Below are 21,697 nucleotides of genomic sequence, written 5' to 3' on the forward strand. Positions count from 1 at the left end.
GGGGACACCACAGCAATATCGCGCCCAAAACGCTGAAACCTAACAACTGCCGGCGTAAAAAATCCTACTCAACGTGTTCAAGGAAGAAGCATACACGCTTGATGTACGTGAAAAAATCAAAGAGAATTACACACTGGTCAAGCCAGTGACAAGGTAGATCAACAACGTGCAAAAATGACTACAGGCTACTGGCTCACATGGCCGATAGAGTTCTCCGACCAATAACCAACTTCATATCATGGATTCCTTCGGGGCGACCAGAACGACTTAGATAATTTTGTGGGAGTCCTATATCGCAGTCAAGGAGTATTCTCGCGACATCTGCCCAGTCGCGGACAAATGCCTCAAGGACGTGTATAACTATATGTAGTCCAAGCCCACCGCCGTATGCAAGAGCCTCCACCATCGCTGTCGAAGAAATGTCCTCATCTTCCGCCCTGCTTGACCACATTTGCTGGGAGAGTAGTTCCATACGAATTCCCTCGAAAGTGGCAATCAGTGCCATGGTTGCATCCACGATCTCTTGGCATGCTCGACGAGCTTCATCTATCGAAGAGGCCTCCACCACTACTCTGGACAACCGCTGCCCCGACACTTCACAAGCCTCCGCCAGCTCTGAGAGTCGCGACCGTACTGGAAGTAGAAGCACACTAGCCGCGAAACTGCTCATATGGACACCGCACGCCTTGAGCCCCTCATAAGCCGTGATGGCGCTCGTGCGCGCCCGCCCTATTGCTTCCTGGCCGGCCAGCAGTTTCCTTCCACTAACACTACCACTACAAGTCTCAATCTTCAGCATACGGAAGAATGCAACCTCTTCTCGCACTGAAGCAACTTTCCCACGTCTTTCCTCGTCTAGACTCAGTAATTTGAGTTCGGCGTCGCTCCCATTTTCCCCTCCAGCGCTGACCCTGTCATCCGGCTGCCGCAACAGTAGTTCCAATATGCCCGTCGAAACCACCGTGGATATCTCCTTCAACTCAGCTGCTGTTGCACGAGCAAGTGACCGTGAAGAAAACGATGGCCAAGCCACGACTTGGATCACCGCCGACCCGATGAGGCCAGTCAGGGTAAAAAGGAATCTTTCCGCGGCGAAAATTTCTCTCCGTGTTTGAGTCAGCGACACCGCTATGCTATCAGCGAAGCCCATGATGGCAAACGTGACTCCCATTTGCAAACCAGCATACCCAAGCTTGGCCGACCCCGTATAGAACCTTGCGGCGCACGTGACAATAAAGAGCTCTAACATCAACGCCACCACGTTACCCGGGTTCGCTTCGATGGCCAACACCGCCAATATGCCGCCAACAACAACCCCCGCAAGCCTTCTGAGGGCCTTGCTTATCGTAGGCCCCACTTCAGGGAAGGAGCATATCACAGCTACTAATACGACCCACCAACCATGCACCGCCAGAGAAGGATATTTCTGAGACAAGCCCAGCACTGGCCACAGCAGCAACTGTACAGCTAACACGAAACGGAGAGGAAACGCGAGGAACCTCCACACTGGCATCTGTGGCAACAACGGCTTCTTCCACCAAGTGCCGAAGTCCATCAGAAAAGGTGGCAACGGAACCTGACATCGACTTTGGCAGAACACAAGTCCTCGGAAATTACATAATCCCTGCGTCTAATTCTCCGTATACCTCCCGGCTTCTCTTCACAGTAGTTTGCCACTGCTTCAGCGAAGTGTGGTATCGCCACCAAAGCGGCCTCGACTCTCGAAAGCTCCCTTCCCGTCACCAACCACTGCCATCCCTCATGCTTAACCAGCCTCTTAGTATAGGAGATCAACATCTGCTTTATCCGTCTCTTCACTGCTGTACTCTCTACCCGGAGCCTCCGTGCCTCCTCCAAGCCCTTGGGAGTGCCGTCCAGGGCGCAACATGCTCTCGAACAGAGCAAGCGTAGATCCACCTGTAGTGGCTGCCACAGTTCTCGACTAATCGTTGAGTCAATTCGTCCAACCGAACACGTTGTGTTGAAGCCATCCAGCGCTGCCGTCATTCTGAACATGATCAGCTGCAAGCTTCGACTAGCTGTTGGTAGAGCCGCGCTCATCGCACCATGCATTGCCCTTTGTCGCCGAGTCAGGTCCTTCTTATGATCACCAACTTCCATTCCAAAGATAACACTGGCCTCCACAAAGTCTCGGATCGCCACCTCGAAGGCGTCAAACGGTGGCGGCCCTTTCCGTGGCAGCAGCCCCAGAGCATGCAGACCACCCGTCACCAAAACCGGTATAATGTCAGCTATGAAACCCATGACCACAGTAAAAACCATCTTCTTGAAGGGAAGGGACTCCCCTGCGAAAGTCGCGACACTGTATAGCCTAACCACGAAGCTCACCCACGATAAAGCCTCCGACATCTTTCCAACGTACATACAGGATCCCAGGAAGCAAAACGGCAACGCGAACAGACTACCCCACAGAGGGTTGTACTTCCCGCCGTTGCACGCAACGACAACGGCAGCCCCGATGACTGCGACGGTGCCACCCATAAGACTCCCCAAGTAGATCTTCCACGAATCAGTAATGGCCTTGTGATAGTCTAGCGTGCTTGCAATAGCCGCCCAAACCGTCGCGAGGGCCTGAACAACAAAAGCAAAACATAACCCCACGAAAAATGAATCATCCCGCACTACCAATAGCTGAGCCTGAAAGTGATTCTTAGTAATGGGTATGAATTGAATAGAGGACACCACGCATGTAAGAAAACCAGCGTAGAGGGCGTCTAGAAGCCGGAACCTGGTGTACTCTGGGCTGAAGCCCTCCTTAGTCATTGAGGAACAAGCCGAGCGAAAGCAAGTACTGGAGTAGAGGTCGATACCCAACCAACCCCACCGTCAATAGCACAAAACCTCACTCTTTTTCGAAGGATAGAACACACCAATACAGGACTACAAGGCGGCAACGCAACAAACACCTGGTCAAGCACGTTGAGGCAGTATAATGCTAATAAAAAGGCAGACGTACAGCTCAGGTTAACCATGGGCGATTACAGCCCTTCAAACTTCTTCTAAAGTGCAACTTCTGTTCTCGTCCTTGCTTCACAGAAATATGCAGAAATGCCACTCGCCATGAATTTTTAAATTCGATGTGTTCAACATAAATTACAAGCTTTGAAATTGGGCCCAGGGCTTACAAGTTCAAATCGCAACTTCCGACCCTTTTAAATGCAAGCTGGATGTTATAAATCATCCCGGAGCTCTACAAAACTTAATACTACTCTCTCACTCCCAGGAGAGCTCCTCATCACCAAAGTTCATTCGAAATTGGGGTTGGCTGGATTTAAATGCCCGGCATAAGTGAAGTTATCTGAGGTTTATGCAGGTGTGAGTGAACCATGTCTCAACGAAACATAAGGAGTTGATCGGTGTGGGAAAATATGCACATGGTCAACTACATGTGTAGGTGACATTTGCGGAAATTCTGAGGAAAATTTGAGGAAATCATCACTGGTTTCTGTACACTTACACCCGACTTCGTATGTAAATTTCTGAAATTACAGTCCGCCGAGGGAAGCAAACAGATATTCCAACACTGGAGTTGATACTACCGTAATTCTAACTCCACAACCTCCAGGCCTGAGAAAGCCAGCCCTCATACGCTAATGAGGAGTTTCCGAATCGGAATGGCGGAACTTTGGTCGAACATAAAAGGGAAATTGATCCAATGAGAAAATCGAGAAACCTGGCACTGGCTCAATCGCCCTCAGTGAACACAACAGCGGCAATGACAATCTCTCAAAATTACACGTGAAACCAAATCAGGCGTCTCTGATGGGAACAAAGACGTCGCAAAAAATCAAGGGAGGCGTTACGAAAAATTCCCAATGCCTTCTCCTACACAACCCACGCCATCCACAGACCCCACAAGCCCCCCGTCGACCCCGCGCAGGGAAGACTCGATGTCCCGCCAGTCCTCTATGAATAAAGACAGAGTATAGATAGCATGGTAGAAGCGAATACCACCAGAGCTGAGGACGTTAGCCATCAGGTCTGAGTTGCCATCCAGCGGTACAGTAATAAGCTTCTCCCTCAGCCTCACAAAAGCGTCGTATGTCTGTTGCATCTGGACTCCAGGGTCTCGCATGTGTGCTGAAGTCCTCAGTCCCTCTGGCATGAGGTTACTCGTGTCCACTATGAACAATACCACTCTCGAAACAGAATCCTTCAGGGCCATCACTATGCCCGACAGAAGGCCTTTCAAGGGCTCCAGTAACTCTTCGGCAGCTGGTTCCTCAATCAGAGCGGCGCAGTCAGTCATCGCAACATGAGCCACAATAGCGCTTCTACCCAGCCGGTCCACATCCCCTTGCACGTCCAACACTCGTAATGTGGAGAGCCCCACCGCTCTGATTTTCTTCAGCACAGTTGCCTCCGCCCTGGCATCCGACTCCGAGGCATGTCGTTCGGCACTAGAAAGGTAAAGGACATCCCCAAGCTCCTCCTGGCCCGAGCCATCCACTGGCTGGTGAGTTCCTATCAGATGCTCCAGCGCAGTGGTGACCAAGTTGACTTGCGAGACCAATTCCCACGCTGTCAAACGCTCCATTCGAGAAGTCGAAAACGTTGGGAAAACAATCCACGACATCACTGTGGCCCCTGCAACTCCTGTGCTAGTGAGGGCCATCCGCCACAGAGCCGACTTCAGCACCGACTGGAACGGTTCATCACCATCGAAGGTCGCTGGCATGATTGCAATTATCGTCCACGTGAAGCTGAACACTAAACCAGCATAGCCAATTTTAGGCTTGAAACTGGCTAGCTTACCAACGAACGTTATAACGAAAAGTTCGATAAAGAACGCCTCCTTATTATGCGGATGAATAGCAACACATGCAATGGCGATACCAGACGCCAGTATAGTTCCCACCAGCCGCCGACTGCCCTTAACCAGAGATGCTCCAGCAGTAGGGACCAGGCAAAACATAACAGGTAAGACGCCCCAAAGGGCATGGGGGGCCATAGAGGGCACTGCCTTAGCCCAGGCGATGATGAGTACACATGCTACGGTGAGAGAGAGGCCAAGACGAACTGGGAACGCCAGCCGAGATGATATTTTACCGCTAAAAGGTCCTCTAGAAAACCACGGACTGCGAAGCCAGTTCTTCCAATACTTCGAGACACGCTTCAAGTACTCCACAACGCTACTCATCCCCTAAGACGAAAACATGCCACTTCTGACCGCGCGCCACAAAATTAGTCTCCTACCATAATTCCACGACATCTGTCCATTTCTTCTTCCTTTTCCCGCTGTATATCATGAAAGTCCTGCACCAGCACGGCAAACCTGGTCATAGCTGAGCATGCATACTGAAAGCGCACCACATCCTCTGCAGGCACTATCCTCGACCGCCCCGACACTTGCATACGACTATACTCCAATGACTTCTCCAAAAGCAATGCCTCCAGCTTCGCCGCACTCTCCTTCAAGTGAGGTCCCTCCATCTCCTTGGGGTCTCGATTCCTCGCTCTAGTCAACGTTCTCAGCCAGAATACTACTTGCAACCGCAACTCAATAATGTCCGACAACAATGCATTCCACATAATCTCCACAATGGCGTCGCTGTATAGGCCTTCCCGTATAGTTTTCCGCATAGCAAAGAGCTCAGCAGCCATACGATAAATGACTGCTCGCATGTGGGCGCCCATGTCCACAACACTCAATGCTTCTCTCCACACCTTCTCAAATTCAAGTCGCTCCTTATCGAGCCACTCAGCCTGGCTCTCCCCTGTCATTGCTAAGCTGGACAGCATCTCAAAGAAGTTGGCAGCGCGAATCGCGAATGCTGGCAGGGCCGGGGCTGTCGCTCCAGGGGTCTCCCAAGCAGCGTTAACGAACAGTGTGAGGATCCACGGTACCAATGAACCCGCAGCAAAACTCAGAAAAATTACAAGTGCTCGGATGAACAAATCGCCGGGGCCGAATGCAACGACTACATATGCGGTCACCAGCGCCACGTCGTAGCGGTAGACGCTCGCAAGCTTACAGCCAGTCGAAGGCTCGCTGAGGGCCACGAGCATAGCAAATGGTATCATAACTACTACACCCACGTACTGTACCAAATCGGCCGAGACTATGGCACGAACAAAGGAGCCGACCCCAATACCCACGACGACTCCGATGACAGCAGCCGCGATGCTCTTGAAGCACCACGTGGCGGTAGTCCGTACATCTAGATGAGTAATGATGCCGGCCCAGACGGGAGCTAATACCTACAACACAAAGGCCGCGCAGGAATGATGCTTCTCAACGAGAGTCCTATACAAGATCTTACTGATAGCCCTGAAAGGGATCCTATTGGCAGTAGGACCGCATAAAAGCAGGCACAAGCTGCTAAACCGGCTAGCACTGCTGAATAGAAATCATACGATAATATGGAGGATGGTGACGGGGTGGACACCATCCATATACAGAAAGGATAGAAACTGCATAGTTGATGACAATACTCACTGGCTGCCAATTCGCTGAGAATAACCAGCAAAGGCATGGTCTGAGCCCTTGGGCATCCACACCTTCGAGTAAACCAGCCTCAAGATCCAACTTACCCTACAATCCTGTAATTTCCTCAGCGAGGCATAATTACTCACACAATTTCGATGGTCGTGGCCATCAGCGAAAGGAAGTCAGTGACCACGACCTCAACTAGGGCACGCTTATAATAATATATTTCATACAGCAACAGGCGTTACATACTTCGCATTACATTACAACGTTTCTCACAGTATATGTTTGTAGCAATGTTTACACTGTATGTGCGAAGTATCAGAGCGATTATCATTAATTTCAAAAAAAAACGCGCATTTATCGCATTTGCATATCAAATTGGCACGCACTGTAGATTACTATCCGAGACATTATACTTTTAGCTCCACAGCCTACGACACAACGAGTATATCAGCGGCGATAGTGTCCCGTGTGAGACGCACCCCAATAGTATCTTCCCTCATTGATCGAGTACTGCCATAAGTAGATGTTGGGAAGAGAGCATATAAAGATGAGCTGATAGATGCGATAGCAAGAGCGGTCAATTCGATGATGAAATTCGTCACAGTAATGCTGATAGCCCTACATAGTCTCACCTGAGGTGGTCAACAAACTGACATAGTATGTGGACTCGCTAGATGGAGGGTTAGAGCGTATCCACCCAAGTGCAGCAATCATACTTCCCGGGGTTGAGGGGGGGAACACATATACGCCGGGTCAGCTTGACTCAAGCCGCTCGACTGACTTGCATCGATGCCATTGCATGGTTTTTGAATCAAACGGGTTGATATGTCCGTATATATACTCGCTACTTGAGTGCTTGTGCTGTTACTTTCACTACTCAGTTGCCATGCAGCTGCTAAGTTCGCATACGAACTCACGAGTAGTGGGAGTCTTGACCATTGAAGATTAACAATTACTCTGAAACAAGTAGCCTCATTTCATGCATGACATAGTCAACGTCATGGATCCAACGGAGCCTGACCCTAGTTCGACAACAACACGGCTGAGAATCTCAGATATGGATAGGTGTCTCAGCCTGAGACACCTAACCATAAATCAGAGTCCATCATCAACTTCATCGTAAGTCGCGTACTTTCCGTATCTGCACTCTGTGTGAAGTGTGGGTTAGTCTGCCGCTTTGCCCCCATTCCTAAGAGCCGCGCTGATCAGTATCCACACGATAGCGGGCAGAGGGGTAGAGGAATGGGAAGATCTCAAGATTGTTCTCAGGTCGTCGGTTCAAACCAAACACATTACATTATTCAGGACCTTTTTCGTTCGATCTTGCGCTCTAGCTCCGCTGCTTCCCTAATACTGGGACTACTCCCTATTATTACTCATCATAGCCTTATGACGAATCCTCAGTGACGAGAAGCTGCTTGCCTTTAGTCCAGCACCGTAGAGCTTGCATTGATCACTCCCCAATAAGGAGTCCTTTCAAGACTATGTCCCTTGAGAGGGAATGCAGTTCTATTCGGGTTGCTTTGTATATAAAACTGGTCGTAGTCACTGTGTCAAGACCCTCCTCCTACACAGCACCGATGGTGCATGTCCTTGGCACAGTGGAGAGTGCTAGTGGGATCCATCTAGACTGGCGCAAGCCCTTGCAAGGCGACAGCTCATAGTGCACTTGCTCTACCTAATTGCAACTAGGCTTGGTTTAGCTAGCGAATGCACTGTGCGGGTAGTTGGCTTTTCAAACAACAATTTTGAGCATCCTGGACCTCCTATGCTGCAGGAATACTCGAGGCCCCAATTGTAAAGCACTTATCATCTACAGAACGGTCCATAGGAGTGTTTGATGAGGGAAATGGTATTATAGTATCCCAACTCTGTTGTATGATGTGTTCATCTCCTCCTTCCCATACCGACCAGCGAGTCTGCACTTCACCCTCTGATAGAGCAACGAGGTTGGAGGACATAGTGCAGAGGATGCCTGGCACTCTGAGGGGAGTCGAGCCAGCTGCCGACTATGTGACGGGCCGACTAGTCCAGCTGAAGCCTTTGATTACCACCAGTAAGCAGGGGTCTATGAATAGCTGAAGCTCCTCGGTGGTGTCAGGCAGAATGCTATGGTCGGCAGCACACATCACTGAGGATATCTCTCCAGCTGAGGAGCTCTCGAGCTGTTGTTCATCGTCATCATCGTCCTCCTGCTCCTCCTGCTCCTCGGAAGACAGTGATGACTCTTCGTACAACGGCCAACAGTCCAAGAGGTACCGTTTGTGGGATCCTCGACGAGAGTCTATGAGACTATCTAGTTATTAGGGACTCACTCGAGGGCGGTAAGGTCTCGTGTAGTACTTCCTCTTGTGAGGACCACGTTGTTAGTGTTAGCAGAGCCAGGAGGCCCCCACCGAAGTAATACACAAGTCAATCCTGGCTGTGGCTGAGTGTGGCTGGTATCGTCAGGCGTGTACGTGTGATAGAAGGTCTTCCTCCATTTTCTCTCAAGGGCTACCGACTGAGACTGTCCCACCAGCGTCTCGGAGCGCTCGTCAATGGTCATGCCTTCAACCGATTTGACTCTACTTGTAGAATATTCAGATCCCCGAAAAGTCACAGAGACTTTATCGTTTTACCAGTAGTACAACAGTGTTCCGTTTACTCCGTATACTCGGTATCGTAGGAGTTCCTCTCTGCATCGGAGATAGCGCTTGTCGTCGGCGCTGCTACTCATGCTTCTGTTGAGAAGATAGAGGACCGTAAAGCTAACCTTGAGTACAAGCATATAGCCTATCGGGTCGAGGTCCAAATGAGGTACTCAGTTCTTGATGGTGGTTCCCATAAAGTAGTGCTTCCTCAGGCTATTGCAGCCCGGCCTGTACTTGAAGATTTTGGCGGCGAGTAAATACGCGTCTGATCAGCTCTGGGGTGTTTTGGATGAGTACGAGCACTCCTATCCAGAGATGGAGTACATAGTCTATGACACGAGCATAGGAGACGGCACGATAGAAAAGCATGTGGACAACTACTCTCTGGTGACTCTTGTGTGCATGTTGTCTACTCCTGGCACTGACTTCACTGGTGGTCTCAACTGTTTCAAGTGTTCTAAGGAGGAAAGGTATGAAGTGCCACTGGGTAGAGGGGACATGGTCCTTTTCCGAGGGGAGAGGTTACAGCATTGGATCACGCCAGTTACCAAGGGCCGACGCTGTATCCTACAGAATGAGCTTTCTCGTATATGATGCATGGTTCGCCCGGGTGTGGTATTGGCATTTTTATTAGAAGTTTCTGAAATTAGTTGTTGTCGTGTATGGGGTGCTGGGGGAACGGTAGGGCTTCGTTGTTAGCGTTGGAATATGAATTCGCCTCTCTCAGCTGGGTTCTAGAGCTTCCTCACTAATTATAGGAGTTCACTTACAAATTCGGGTAGAAGTGCTCAAAAACCAATGAGAAATTCCCTACATTTCATATTGTCGGCAACACATGTAGTTGACCATGTGCACATTTTCGCACACTGTTTGTTGTAGGAGTTGGTTCATCAGACGCTCTCTCCTTAAATGAGGTATAAGGTCTTCCACAAGCTGGATGTCCTTGCCTATGTAGAGAGCGTTCATGTCGGGTAGTCCACGGCCTCTATCACAGAGCGTTGAGTATGTGCCTAAAGGTACAACCCTGGTAGGGCTCGGACGGAGACGGCTAGACGGCTGATCATGCATATGCAGAGTGACAAGATAAAGAGGAAGTTCCCTCAGCTGAAGGTAGTCATTCGAGGCCCTCTTCTGTGAATAGATGATGATCAGACTTCGTATGAGCTTTATGGCTATGATACGCCAGCGAGGGCCCATTTCAAGATGCAAGATGGTATGGACTACGAGTTCCCTATCGAACAGTACACGTTAGATGAAGTCCAAGCAGAGATCCATAAGTCCCAGTTTAAATGTAGTTCACTCTGTGATGGTATGTGCTTTGCTACTTGTTTCATTGTAGCGATGTTGGCGCATATGAAGGTTCGAAGTTTGGAGCGGTTAGTTGATGAAGACTGAGAGCCTCTCTCTTAGTGTGTTCCTTGCATGTTTCCGAGGACCAGGATTGTTGTTTTATACAGGGTGATGGCCACTTTGTCGTTGCTGCAGAGTCTTGCCGCTAATGAGTTTTCAAGATGTGCTACCGCCGTTAGTTCCCGCCGCCCCAGTCGTTATTGAAGATCTTGCTACTGCTGTCAACAACATCACAGAGTATGCCGTATTAGGTGTATCCACGGAGAAGGAAGCTCATGGAGAACCCAACACGACTTCACCACCTAACAACGATGAAGTTGTGAAGGGTGGCTCAGCTGAAAGTGTAGCCAGTGTGTTCGGGCAGTGGACTAATTGCCGTCGGTGCCACAAGCTTACTGTGGCTGGGGGAGGTACGACTTGCTGTGCTCGCGTCTAGCTAGAATTGTGTGCTTCCGTTGTGTTGTGGAGGAGCATGTGTTGTCTCCTTTTGTAGCCTTCTGCGCCTATTGTGGAATACCCAGTCCCAATGGAGTTAGAAGGAGGAGGAGAAGCTCGGCTTCACAGACGAGTCCCTCTGGTATTTCCGGGATCAGGCTTTTCTCACTTTAATTGATCCGGCTTAGGTCCTCTCAAGGCGTCTGGTTTGCGTCTTGTGATAACGACTGGTAGAGATGGCTCTAACCTGTTCATGAAACAGCGTGAGCCCGGTGTCGTGGTTTCAAGTTCATTGCCGACTGCGATGCTGCCTGAGGATCCAACGCCGCTCTGTCTGCCCCCAACCTTTGCCAGCTTGAAGGCCCACGACGGCGAAACTAGTGGGGGCCTCGGTCGTGCATGCGGCAGAGGTCATCGTGAAGAAGAGGAAGTGTCATTACGGGATGAACAGGATGGTGATAACGATGATGATATCAGCGACGATGAGTGTCTCTCGGAGCTCTCGGACGAATCGGATTGTTCATCAGATAGCAGTGACTCGTCTTGCGAGTCTGACTGTTTTGATGATGAAGATGATGATGACTTTGATGATGAGGATATCATTATAGAGCTGGGGGACACCACACATAACACTGGGGAGGAAGGTCCTAGGTTATTCACTTCTGTGGGTCATGGTGACTCTTGGGGTGACAGAGTGGGGGTTGCCTCCTTCCTTGGTGACGCGGTTGTATCAGCTGCTAGTTTAGGGCAGGTCATGTAGCTTGCTCTATGAGGATTCGTATCGTCTGTCTCTACTGCTATGCCTAATTGATAAGGATGAATAACGCCTTAGGGGTATGTAGTGGTATTATCCCTTTGCTACTTGTGTGTCTGTTGGTGATGATAGGAGTAAGCGTTGGTTACTAGGGTTATGTCGTTTACTTTGGACAAAGGTCCTGTACATAGCCTCATAATGTGAAGACACTTGCTCGTAGTTTATTGTTGGGGCCGAGGCAGAACATGTGATGCAAAGAATATTCTTTTTTCTGCTCGTGCTGAAACTGATTAGTAATAGGGAACTATATAGGTTGTTTGCTATACCACACTTACTGTCCTTCTTCTTCTACTTATTATTCCTTTCGATTGTGATAGCCGCTGCCCGCGAGCAGAGATCATTATTCCTTAATTGCTTCGTGGGAGTTTCTATTGATACTACCATTATCACTGTGTTGTCTATACGCTTTCGTCGAGAACGAGGCTTGCGCTTGTACATGACGCTAAGAGCGGAGAGCGAGTTCAGGTCATGGCTACTACTGACGGTGCTGCTACTGCTGCTATTGCTTTATGAGATTGCATTTATTCGTTGTAATATGGTTCGGTGTAGTGTTGGACTATATCTCAACTCTGATTTACTTGGCAGTAATGGCCAGCTATCTGTATCGCACTCTCGTGGCTATGTCTGCACTGTAGTAATCTCCCTCTTCTTCAAAGAGGTTGCTGTTGAGTTGCAAGTTATATGGGGCTATTAGAGATTGTGGAGTAAACCGTTGGAGGCTTGCTATGACCGCTCCATGGGGTGAGAGAGAGCTACCTGTGGAGCAAGAAGGCTCGAATGTGCTCGTGCAGTCTGCAAAGACTGGCGTATGGCAGTACCTGCGTAACTGGTGGGTCATGTGGTCGCTACAGGCGGGGGATCGATCTCGTGGAGAGACTCCAATCGGGATGCGTACTTTAGCACGGTGAGTAAGGAGTAGAAACATCTAAAAACCTCTGGTATTCTCTCCGCAGAGTTCCGAGTGAATTCCGAAAGCACATTGGGGAGATTAGTGATGCTGGAATAGAGAGGATGGCAGAGACGAGAGCAAAAACCAATAGGGCCGCTAGTTATATTCAGAAGCATTTCAGGTAGTGTGTATGAGAACGCTTCCTGACGACTCTGTAGACACTGCCCTAGCAAACGCTCATTAGGAGAATTATGTTACATCATTGCCGCGGCACAACTATGCCTCTTAGAGGGTTACCAAGAACTCAATTTCGCAGGTTACGTTTCTATCGATTCGATCGAGAACTGCTCATGGAACGGCTGGAATTGGAAAGGTGTTTCCACACGATCGGAGGAAGGTAGAATCAACTTGCAACGGGTGGTCACGGATTACGTCGAGAAACAACAAGAAATGTTCTCAAATCATTAAATGTAAAAGAGCCTTCTGCCGGAGTTGAACCGACGACCTCCCGCTTACTAAGCGGGTGCTCTACCAACTAAGCTAAGAAGGCCGAAATATGTATTTCATCCCGTGATGTGCACCGATTCTTCAGGTTCATCATCTTCATGTCGCTCTTTATCCTGGTTTTCATCTTCGCTTCGGCCGGACTACAGTTGGGGCCTCACAGGTTCATCCGGTTATCGATCCACGAGCACTTGAGTGAGAGTAGGACAACTACTGCATAATTAGAACTTGCTGACAGATCCAGAGGAGCGAAGCGCTGCCAGCTCAGTGTCTCAAATCAGAGAATCTTTGACTCATCTATCTCGGTTGTTCCGCAAGTTCCAACCATTCGCCGCTATCCCCGCTGGGAAGGCACTGGGATATGGTTCGTCCGTCTTGGTTCCGACCGCTGGTGACGGCGTCACTATCCTCGCGACCTTTGATGAGAGGACGGAGATTCCAACCGTTGAGGCATCGACCCTATGGGTCGCTTGTGCCTCCTACTCTCAGTACTGGGCCTTGAAGTGTTTGATTCCAGGGGTAACGTTTCTATGCGACATACTCCCGGCAAAGAACTCAACGCGGGGAGTAACATAGTCGTGAGTATCGACACCGAGCTGGCCCATTTTCGGATGGGAGATTCACCGGTGAATACGTGGCCTATCACGACAGATTTGATGAGCTGCTTCGTTGGGCACCTGAACTTGACGTCAGCCAGCAACGGGAGCTCGAAGGTATTTCCAGGACGAACAGAGCCATCCGAGATGGATAGTCTCATGAAGTACGGTCTCCCTTTCGAGGACTTCATCAGCGGACGGGATCTAGATGGAACCGATGCAAGGACCCATCACAAGGGCATATGCTTGCTGGGACCGCCCCTTCTGACACAACATGCCACTTTCCCAACGCGACAGTACTGCGACGGGATTACTGGAGAGATCCTCGACTTGATCGAGGATCAGCAGCTTAGCAAACTCAACGACAACAACTCGTAGGTCGGTACGGGAGTCTTTCTTCGCCACGTGCCTCATCGTAGTAGTGTAAACACTATACAGTGTAACAAAGCGTTATCAGTTGTCTCAGTTACCCGGGCCTCTCCTTCCTCTGTCGCTCGGGCGATGTCCAGGGTGAGGGCATGTGGACGCGCAAGTGATGAATGGTATTGAGTTCAGGTGTGAACGTTTTAGGGTATCTCCGGGAGATAGAACTTGACCCACATATTGTCGACATCGCTAGTACTGATATCAGGCTACTTGCTCCTTTCTACAGTCAGCCTGTGAGACTCCTACGTCAGCCTAGAAGGTAGAGCATGTTTAACAGGACCCGTCGCTTGACGAGGGGTCGCTCGGTCTCTTCCTTGTGGAGTGGCATGAAGTTTCAGCACCAGGGAAGTGGCAGCTGTATACGCTCAAGAGGATCACCACAGACCAGTGGGACTCACGAAGGAGAGGATTCCGTTTAGCCTATCAATCCTTCAGGATGGCAGGCTGGGTTACTAGCGTCGTCCTGGCTTACGTTACATGTATCTACCTGTTGGCCATCGACTTTGCCTCGTTGATCCGGAAGACCGGATCGGGCGGGTTCACAAAGGCCGCAGTGAAGGAGCTCTACTACGAGTTTGATGTCATTGTATCTATCTTTGTCATGATCACGTTAACCTTGTGTGTAAGACCTGCATCCTGCATCGCTTCCCTCTCTCCCCTCTCATCCATGCATAGAAGTCTCCGCCAGAACACGCGGTCGATAGCATGCGTGGCTTCTACGTTCTCCTTTACGGTACGTGAACCATTCGACGGAATGGGGAAAGAATGAGAATATAAAATGAACTACAAACCCCTCGCCGAAGCAACAAACCCTGCGACATCATCTATATTCTGTTGTCTAGATTTCATACTGGGTTATAATACCAAGCGTTTTCGATTCAACCTTGGATGGGCTCCTCGATATACCATGGGGCAATGGAACCTCCGTGGAAGAGAGCAACTTTGCGGAGCTCCAACGAATGACAGATCGAGTCGGTCTTGTTACTCGCACAGACCTGCTGCCCATTGGCTTCCTCAGATTATCCACTACCATCGACTACGAGAGTGGCTCGAGTTCGCTGTACAGATCTGCCTCTACTCAATCCTCACCCGAATGATCGCCAGCATGAGTGCCCACCCTCGAGTTGCTCTCTTCACAAATACTCTCCGCTCCGCCCAAAGCGAGATAGTTAATTTCTCCCTCTCCTTCGCTGTAGGACTTCGGGGGACCATGCTCGCTTCAAGACAATACCTTAGGTACTTTACTTTGGTTTGGGACTTATCGCCTGGCTCAGTTTCGGAGGCATCATGGATGAGTTCTCAACCTATTCCGCCACCCTCTGGACGCAGTTCTATATACTGTCCAGCGGTCAATGGTTCGACTCCTGGGAGAATGACTGGTGAATCATCAATCGCTATAGTCAGTTCTTATCCATTGGATCGTCTGGCAGGAGCATCTTCCTCTACATCGTAGTGTATGTGGTCCTCGTGTACTTCTGCGTTTTGCAGCTGTTCCTCGCTATCATGGTCGAGACGTATTTAGTGGTGACTGTCGCTTGTATCACCCTAGATTTCCATGGTTATTTCCCGGAAGGTTCGGAATGCTGTGGAGAATCATCAGACGGCCCAGTCCATCGTCATGGAGACTATAGACTACTACGCGTCGAGGGTTCTGTGGTCCCTGTGGGGACTACCGCGCAGAGGCGTCCTCATTGAAGCACTCAAAGCCATGAGTGCGAAGAAGACTGTCGACTTGCGTAAGACCCTTGTCGTTTCTCTCGCCTATCGGTGATTGCAAAAATCTACCCAATTCCAAGTTTCACCTGTTGTTATATGTAGTCGCGGCCTTGCAGTGGATTTGGTTTCGCATGTGCCATTCTCATCGCTCCAATAGATGACCGTGCAGTAGCTGACTGAATTTCTTCATTCAGGTGTTATGCTGAGGTCGAGTATGTTCTCTGATCTAGAATCAGCCACCCGATTCTGTCAATTCTACCGTCGTTATGATTTCCTCAAACCCCGGGGAATAGTCGCTAATGGATCGGATAAATGGGAAGGCATCGTCGACGAACTGGACGAGCAAGTAGGCTCGTATGTCGGCTCAGTGAATTCCAAGGGGCCCTGCTTATCAGGTCAATCGTGCAGCAGATCATAACAAGCGGATTGCCATTCATCAGGCGAATGTGGTGGACCGGTTGGACCAGATAGAGTCGACTTTACAAAATGCTGTATCGACACTCGAGGCAGTTCTTGGGGTTAGATGTAGGTCTGTCACTGCTCCGATAGCGGCGCTCCTAATACTATTGTTGACAGTCACCAATTTCGTCCCACCTAAGCGGCCAGTGCCGCAATCTAATAGTAAGCATGACCCTCCTTTCCTGTGCGAGTGATTCCTATCCGATTCTTCAAGATAAGAGTCACACGGTGGAGGCCTTGACGCCAAGAACGCTAGGGCATCGTTATGTGAGAGCTCGGCGTCGACGAAGAATGCTACGAACGGCTTGTGAAGGCCGCAAGTGAGAGCTCATGCTTTGTCTGGTTGTCCATGTCTTCCTAGGAGGCGAGAGCATCTACTCGAGTCGCATCAAAAGTATATCGCGCATTGCTCTGTGAACTCCCACACGGCAGACGATATACTGGCTAAGGAGCAATCTTCGCGGCGAGTCAGACTCGCCTCCATCAGGGACCCCGAAGCAACTCAACTTCGGTGGAGAATGTCGCAAAGAAGAGCATCTCCGACAAGACCAGCATGATTCCGATGTTAATCATTTATACTCCCAGCAGTGAAGTGATGAGTTCAGATAGTTCAGGAATAATCACCAGATGTGTTCGCTCAATCAGCATAACGAGTACCACATGCTATTGTCATGCATTGAGATGGGAGACACGCGTATGGCTAACGGAAGCCTGAGTCTTGATTCGGCAATGTTCGTATTAGCATGATTGTGGGGGATCCTTGTCTTACTCATCTGATACCAAACACTAATTTCAGCCCTGGAGCAGGGATAACTCTCAGCCGAAGAGTTAGTGTATGGGAAGGTGTGTGCAGCTCGCAAAACTCCACACTGTGGATAAAAATCTAAGAGCCTTCCCTTATCTCAATGTACAATTCGCCAAGACATACTCTGTCCTTGTTCTGGATCTGCATGAACAGTGTCGACATTCAGAAGGAATGGGGTCCACCATCTCTGTATGCGCTGCGGCTAATGTTCATACTATATCAGCAATGCTTAGGAAAAAGCTCGCAGTTTCTAATATCTTTCTATACTAAAGAACAGCAGTTTATTGGTTAGATAGTGCCACGCGCAGAGATAATAGAATTGCTTCTAACCACTCATAGAACTTCGTCCCCATATCCCAACTGATCAACTAGACAATCACTTGTAAGATGAAGAATCAAACAATGCGGAACTACGCCCTACCTCTTCATGCAATTGCATCAAGAGAGTTCCTTGAGCGCAAATCCTATTCATGTAAACAATCATTTGATTGGCAATCGTCTAGCTAGAGACGGTAGTAGCAGTAGCAGGCTGAGCAGACTGTGTATCGCTCACCACACGAACCGTTCTGATAACCTGAGGTTGTCCAGAATAGCCAGGGATGCCACCATAGTTGGCAGGATAGGATGAGAAGTTACCAGTGTAAGAACCAGGGTATGACGAGATGTTACCAACTGTGGAATAGTTAGTGGTAACACCGCCGTCAGCATTCGCATAGATAGGTTGAGGCATGAGAGCAGAGATAGTACTGTACTGTGCAGGAGGGACATAAGAACCGGTAACAGTGGTCTGTTGAGGCAGCGAGGGCATCGTCATCTGAGCCTTGGCCTCGCGGTCAGCCTGTTCCTTCTGGAGCTTAGCAATACGATCACTCATCTCCTTCTGAAGCTTCTGTTGCTGAGCCTGCATGCAGAGCTGACTCGCAGTAGACTCAATCTGCATGCGCTGTTCCTGAGCCCTCTGCTCGATCTCCATGCGACGTTGCTGATGCTGTTGGTCAAGGGCGAACAGAGCTTGCTGGCGAGATTGCTCCACGGCGCCGACCGCAGTCTGGAGGTCGAAGTTGGCACGGAGGGAGATCTGCTGCTTGGCCTGTTCGTAGTCACTCTTGCAGGTCTGCACGGCCATGTTCAGCTGGCTGTCGAGCATCGAGAGGCTCTGAGTCTTCTGGTGCTTGATGCTCTCAGGATCCATGGACCTAACAATAAACGATGAGCAATAACAAGGGAGAAACACCATCTTACACTTGAGGTTGGAACTCGGGGGGTACATAAGATGCACCCTGAGGTTGAACCACGTTGTACATAGGTTGCTGGTAGGCAGAGGTGGTAGTTTGCTGAACAGTGGTAGCGGCAGGGGCTTCAGAGCTCATTGGTGTGGATGTAAGGCTTTGAGGAAGACGATGATTGAGGTCGCGAACAGCTGTTCGCCCCAGCCGTTTCATTTCTGCGCTGGAAAACGCGCGCGCCTTATACTTGCACATGCAAGAAGCGAAAAATTGTAATCGTGGTGGGAGAGTGTCGAACCCCCGATCTACCTGATCACGAACCCACTAAAGGCAAGGGAATACTGTGAATGTCAGCTAGGGAAGCTATACATGTTCACCTCTTCGTTTCAGAGCTGTTATGGCTGAGGCAAGCACACCGTATTAATAGTCATATGCTATTCGTCTAATATAAGTTGTGCTTGCCAACATGAGTTGTGCCAAGTTCAGTATGCCTAAATGGGCTGATCAGAAGCGTCAAGCTTCCTTCAAAAGCGGCGTTGAGCAATTTCGAACTTTCCCACATGTCTACTAAATTTTGATGCACCCTTCATACGTATCAGGCCACTTCGGGCCAACTTATGGGCCACAATTACTACGTCACGATCAACACATAAGACTCCTCGCAATGCGAAGTATCTTATGCGATGCGAAGTTCGAATGATAGAGCACTACTACACGACCAGCTTTTCCAGAAAACTCAAAACTACTTTGTTTGAACGAGACTTATGCATAACTCAGGTCACAACTCCATGAGCTTCTCTTTCAACATGTTCATCAACTCGTTAGAACCGGCGTGCTCAGGGAACTTGTCCAAAGATGCATTGAGGTTATTCAGACATGCCCGTACGTTGCCTTCATCATAGTAAGTCAAGCTGGCATTGTACGAGGGTTCGTGGAGACTACCATCGGCACCCATAGAGCTGAGCACAATACGTAGAAAAACACGAATGTCAATTAGTGATATTGTAACAGAAGCAACCTTGCCTGTGGAAAAGACTTTTTGCCGATTCAACATTGCCTTTCCTCAGCTCGAGGACCCCGAGATTGTTAAGGCTCTCCGCATGACTGCTATCGTAGGACACTGACACCTTGAAGGCTTGGTAAGCGAAATCCAGATCGCCAACACCAATTCCTATCTGAGTCACAAAGCCTTCGACCGTCAGTCTCTCGAGCATGCTGGTACATGGCCGATGTTGTACCAGACATCTCCTAGAGTCTTATCATCAGCGAACATCAAAGCTCTCTCCATGCATGTGAGGCAAAGGTCGTAGTGTTGGCCGTAGAAGCAGCAAAGGCCTGATCGTCGGCTCCAAGACTCGTTCTTCTCACTGGACTCTACCGAGATTGTTCCAAAGCTCAGGACTCGCGAGCACGCCAAGCTGCAATAGTCTCCTATAATATCGCAGAGCAACTTCTGGCTGGTCGTTGTAGAAGTGATGAGCCGCCAATGACGCTATGGCCTCGCAATTGACCGGATCGAGATGCAATACCCTGATATGCTAACACTATCCTCACAGGCCGGCTCAGAGGGACTCTTTATACTCTTTGTAAACCTCAATGCTAGCCGGCTCATCTCCAATAGCAGCCGCCACTCGAGCAATGCCCAGTCTAACACTGGGGTCTCCAGGATATTGAAGTGATGACTTCTTGTAAGCGTCAATAGCCGCCAGGGGCTGAATGAGATTGCTGCGCGACAAAACGGCCGACTGCTGATTGGCATCGTCTCGAGCAATCACAACCGAAAATGGCCAATTCATAAGGCTGGTCAGAACCATCCGCTGATCGAATTCTGCGCATTCCTTGCAAGACCTGATCAAGCTTGAGGTAGACTCTAGCAAGCTCCATTGATGTGAGTATCCCATCACTGGCCTTGAGTGCAGACAGTAACTGCTTCTCAGCGTCGCGGAGTAAGCCAAGATGGAAGTAGCACTTGCCCAATCTGGCCTGAAACGACTTGGAGCCTCAACAAACAGACAGTCGTAACTGAGACTCGCCCAGTGTTGGAATATTTGTTCGCTCTAGTCAGCTGGGCTCGGCAGTTTTCTCACTGATTATGGGAGTTTCTATACTAATTAGGATAGTAGTGTACAGAAATCAAGAACAATTTCATAAAATTTCGTCACAATTTTCACATAGTCATCAACACGTGTAAAAAATATTTTTCCGCACTGCTCTCGCTACTTTCACTATATTGCTCTATCGAGGACTCACCTTCCACCACCAATCCTCATAGTCACAATGCTTGGTAGCTTCACTGGCCAACTCTGCCGCCTTCCTAACACCATCAGAGATCCCCTCAAACAGCAAGTATGAGTGAGGGAAGCTACCCCACATCGCGCAGTACAAAGACGAGGTAGTCCATCAACGCTTTCGCTAGACCTCGGTTATGGACGAACCTGCATTCGAGAATGTCTCTGCACCGACTACGCTGTTGCCTCTACTTCTGGAAGTTAATTGCCGAGGCTACGATGAACTCCCCCTCAGGATCGCTTTGTAAGGATGCGGTACCAATCCGCACCTAAGATGATGTCCATGTCCCACAGGAGTCTCACTGCTGTCCTACCAAGCGCCCAAGGCTCGTCGTGGGACGGCCCATGGAGGAAGTCATGGGCCTACCACCGACGCCTCTATTGAGCTGCTGCAGAGCCGTGGTCAGTTGGTCTCGACCCGTAGCTGATTGTGGAACTCGGCCGCCTACATGAACGTTGATCGTCAATTGTTGAACTCCATAGTTACTGTTAGTTCCAGGCCTCGCAAAGCCAGTTATTGGTCTGCCACTGGCGCTGGTCGGGCGAAGCTTCCCAGTAGCCCTGCCCGACGCTCTCATCAGGCTCGTACCCGGTCTGCATCGGCTTGCTGTAGAAAAGAAGAGCTTGTCGAACCCACCGCGGTGCTGAATTAATGACGTTATCCTCCATGAGCAGATCCCCGAGAGGGTCCTCATCGCACTCCAGGTCGTCTATGAAGTTCTTCATCGTCAGCGCTCGGCACTTGAGGAACCATGCCGACTCGTCCCTACAAAGATTCACCAGGATAGATCCCCTGTCTGGATTGCAGCTCGTCGTGTATGAGAAGCGGCTGATGGCCTCAGATGGTCACTGCACTCACCTCGGGTTCTTTTTCAAAAGGTCGCTGCATATGTCAATGGCCTCTTGCCACCTTCGACGACGAAATTTGCTCATGGCCTACCCAATATGGTCCCAACCGTCCAGAGGGGTGGTATGTACCAGAAAGAAGGGATTCACCGACGTGTGGTACTCAAGAGGGATATCACCAGCTGCTTTACCCCTGCTCACAACTGCAGCCATTTTCCAGGAAACAGGATGGACTACGACGACGGTACAGCGC

General features: G+C 49.7%; 7 protein-coding genes and 1 non-coding gene across 8 annotated transcripts; 3 read left to right on the forward strand and 5 right to left on the reverse strand.

The window, feature by feature from the left end:
• Window positions 1-72: 72 nt before the first annotated feature.
• Window positions 73-2,818, reverse strand: Pmar_PMAR005238 (hypothetical protein). Its single transcript, XM_002786487.1, has 3 exons — window positions 2,647-2,818; window positions 1,618-2,592; window positions 73-1,426 (listed from the first exon to the last, which is right to left on the reverse strand). Exons 1-3 carry the CDS (start codon window positions 2,782-2,784, stop codon window positions 194-196), a joined length of 2,346 nt encoding a protein of 781 aa, XP_002786533.1. The 5' UTR covers window positions 2,785-2,818; the 3' UTR covers window positions 73-193.
• Window positions 2,819-3,771: 953 nt separating this feature from the next.
• On the reverse strand, window positions 3,772-6,417 carry Pmar_PMAR005239 (hypothetical protein; the record flags this gene model as incomplete). The annotated part of the gene is made up of 3 exons (XM_002786488.1): window positions 3,772-5,164; window positions 5,218-6,222; window positions 6,379-6,417. The coding sequence occupies 3 exons, from the start codon at window positions 6,415-6,417 to the stop codon at window positions 3,821-3,823; spliced, it is 2,388 nt and encodes a 795-aa protein (XP_002786534.1). The 3' UTR covers window positions 3,772-3,820.
• Window positions 6,418-8,335: 1,918 nt separating this feature from the next.
• Window positions 8,336-12,202, forward strand: Pmar_PMAR005240 (hypothetical protein; the record flags this gene model as incomplete). The annotated part of the gene is made up of 12 exons (XM_002786489.1): window positions 8,336-8,513; window positions 8,559-8,712; window positions 8,765-8,857; window positions 8,909-9,080; window positions 9,126-9,256; window positions 9,303-9,560; window positions 10,005-10,061; window positions 10,107-10,200; window positions 10,243-10,381; window positions 10,692-10,850; window positions 11,064-11,569; window positions 12,155-12,202. The coding sequence occupies 12 exons, from the start codon at window positions 8,336-8,338 to the stop codon at window positions 12,200-12,202; spliced, it is 1,989 nt and encodes a 662-aa protein (XP_002786535.1).
• Window positions 12,203-13,055: 853 nt separating this feature from the next.
• Window positions 13,056-13,128, reverse strand: Pmar_PMAR005241. Its single transcript has one exon. It is a non-coding gene; the product is annotated as a tRNA-Thr (tRNA).
• Window positions 13,129-13,837: 709 nt separating this feature from the next.
• On the forward strand, window positions 13,838-15,487 carry Pmar_PMAR005242 (hypothetical protein; the record flags this gene model as incomplete). The annotated part of the gene is made up of 6 exons (XM_002786490.1): window positions 13,838-14,052; window positions 14,145-14,188; window positions 14,249-14,363; window positions 14,540-14,657; window positions 15,123-15,296; window positions 15,341-15,487. The coding sequence occupies 6 exons, from the start codon at window positions 13,838-13,840 to the stop codon at window positions 15,485-15,487; spliced, it is 813 nt and encodes a 270-aa protein (XP_002786536.1).
• A 172-nt stretch (window positions 15,488-15,659) lies between these two features.
• Pmar_PMAR005243 (hypothetical protein) lies at window positions 15,660-16,473 on the forward strand (the record flags this gene model as incomplete). Its single annotated transcript, XM_002786491.1, has 4 exons — window positions 15,660-15,840; window positions 16,015-16,166; window positions 16,216-16,345; window positions 16,397-16,473. The coding sequence occupies 4 exons, from the start codon at window positions 15,660-15,662 to the stop codon at window positions 16,471-16,473; spliced, it is 540 nt and encodes a 179-aa protein (XP_002786537.1).
• Window positions 16,474-17,470: 997 nt separating this feature from the next.
• Pmar_PMAR005244 (hypothetical protein) lies at window positions 17,471-18,461 on the reverse strand. The gene is made up of 2 exons (XM_002786492.1): window positions 18,327-18,461; window positions 17,471-18,280 (listed from the first exon to the last, which is right to left on the reverse strand). Exons 1-2 carry the CDS (start codon window positions 18,452-18,454, stop codon window positions 17,584-17,586), a joined length of 825 nt encoding a protein of 274 aa, XP_002786538.1. The 5' UTR covers window positions 18,455-18,461; the 3' UTR covers window positions 17,471-17,583.
• Window positions 18,462-19,088: 627 nt separating this feature from the next.
• Window positions 19,089-21,657, reverse strand: Pmar_PMAR005245 (Tetratricopeptide repeat protein, putative; the record flags this gene model as incomplete). The annotated part of the gene is made up of 12 exons (XM_002786493.1): window positions 19,089-19,269; window positions 19,334-19,485; window positions 19,533-19,645; window positions 19,689-19,840; window positions 19,892-20,022; window positions 20,159-20,293; window positions 20,561-20,624; window positions 20,677-20,745; window positions 20,902-21,192; window positions 21,236-21,364; window positions 21,458-21,534; window positions 21,577-21,657. 12 exons carry the CDS (start codon window positions 21,655-21,657, stop codon window positions 19,089-19,091), a joined length of 1,575 nt encoding a protein of 524 aa, XP_002786539.1.
• Window positions 21,658-21,697: the final 40 nt, after the last annotated feature.

This window comes from Perkinsus marinus (genome assembly GCF_000006405.1).
Source record: "Perkinsus marinus ATCC 50983 genomic scaffold scf_1104296931384, whole genome shotgun sequence".
Taxonomy (NCBI): domain Eukaryota; phylum Perkinsozoa; order Perkinsida; family Perkinsidae; genus Perkinsus; species Perkinsus marinus.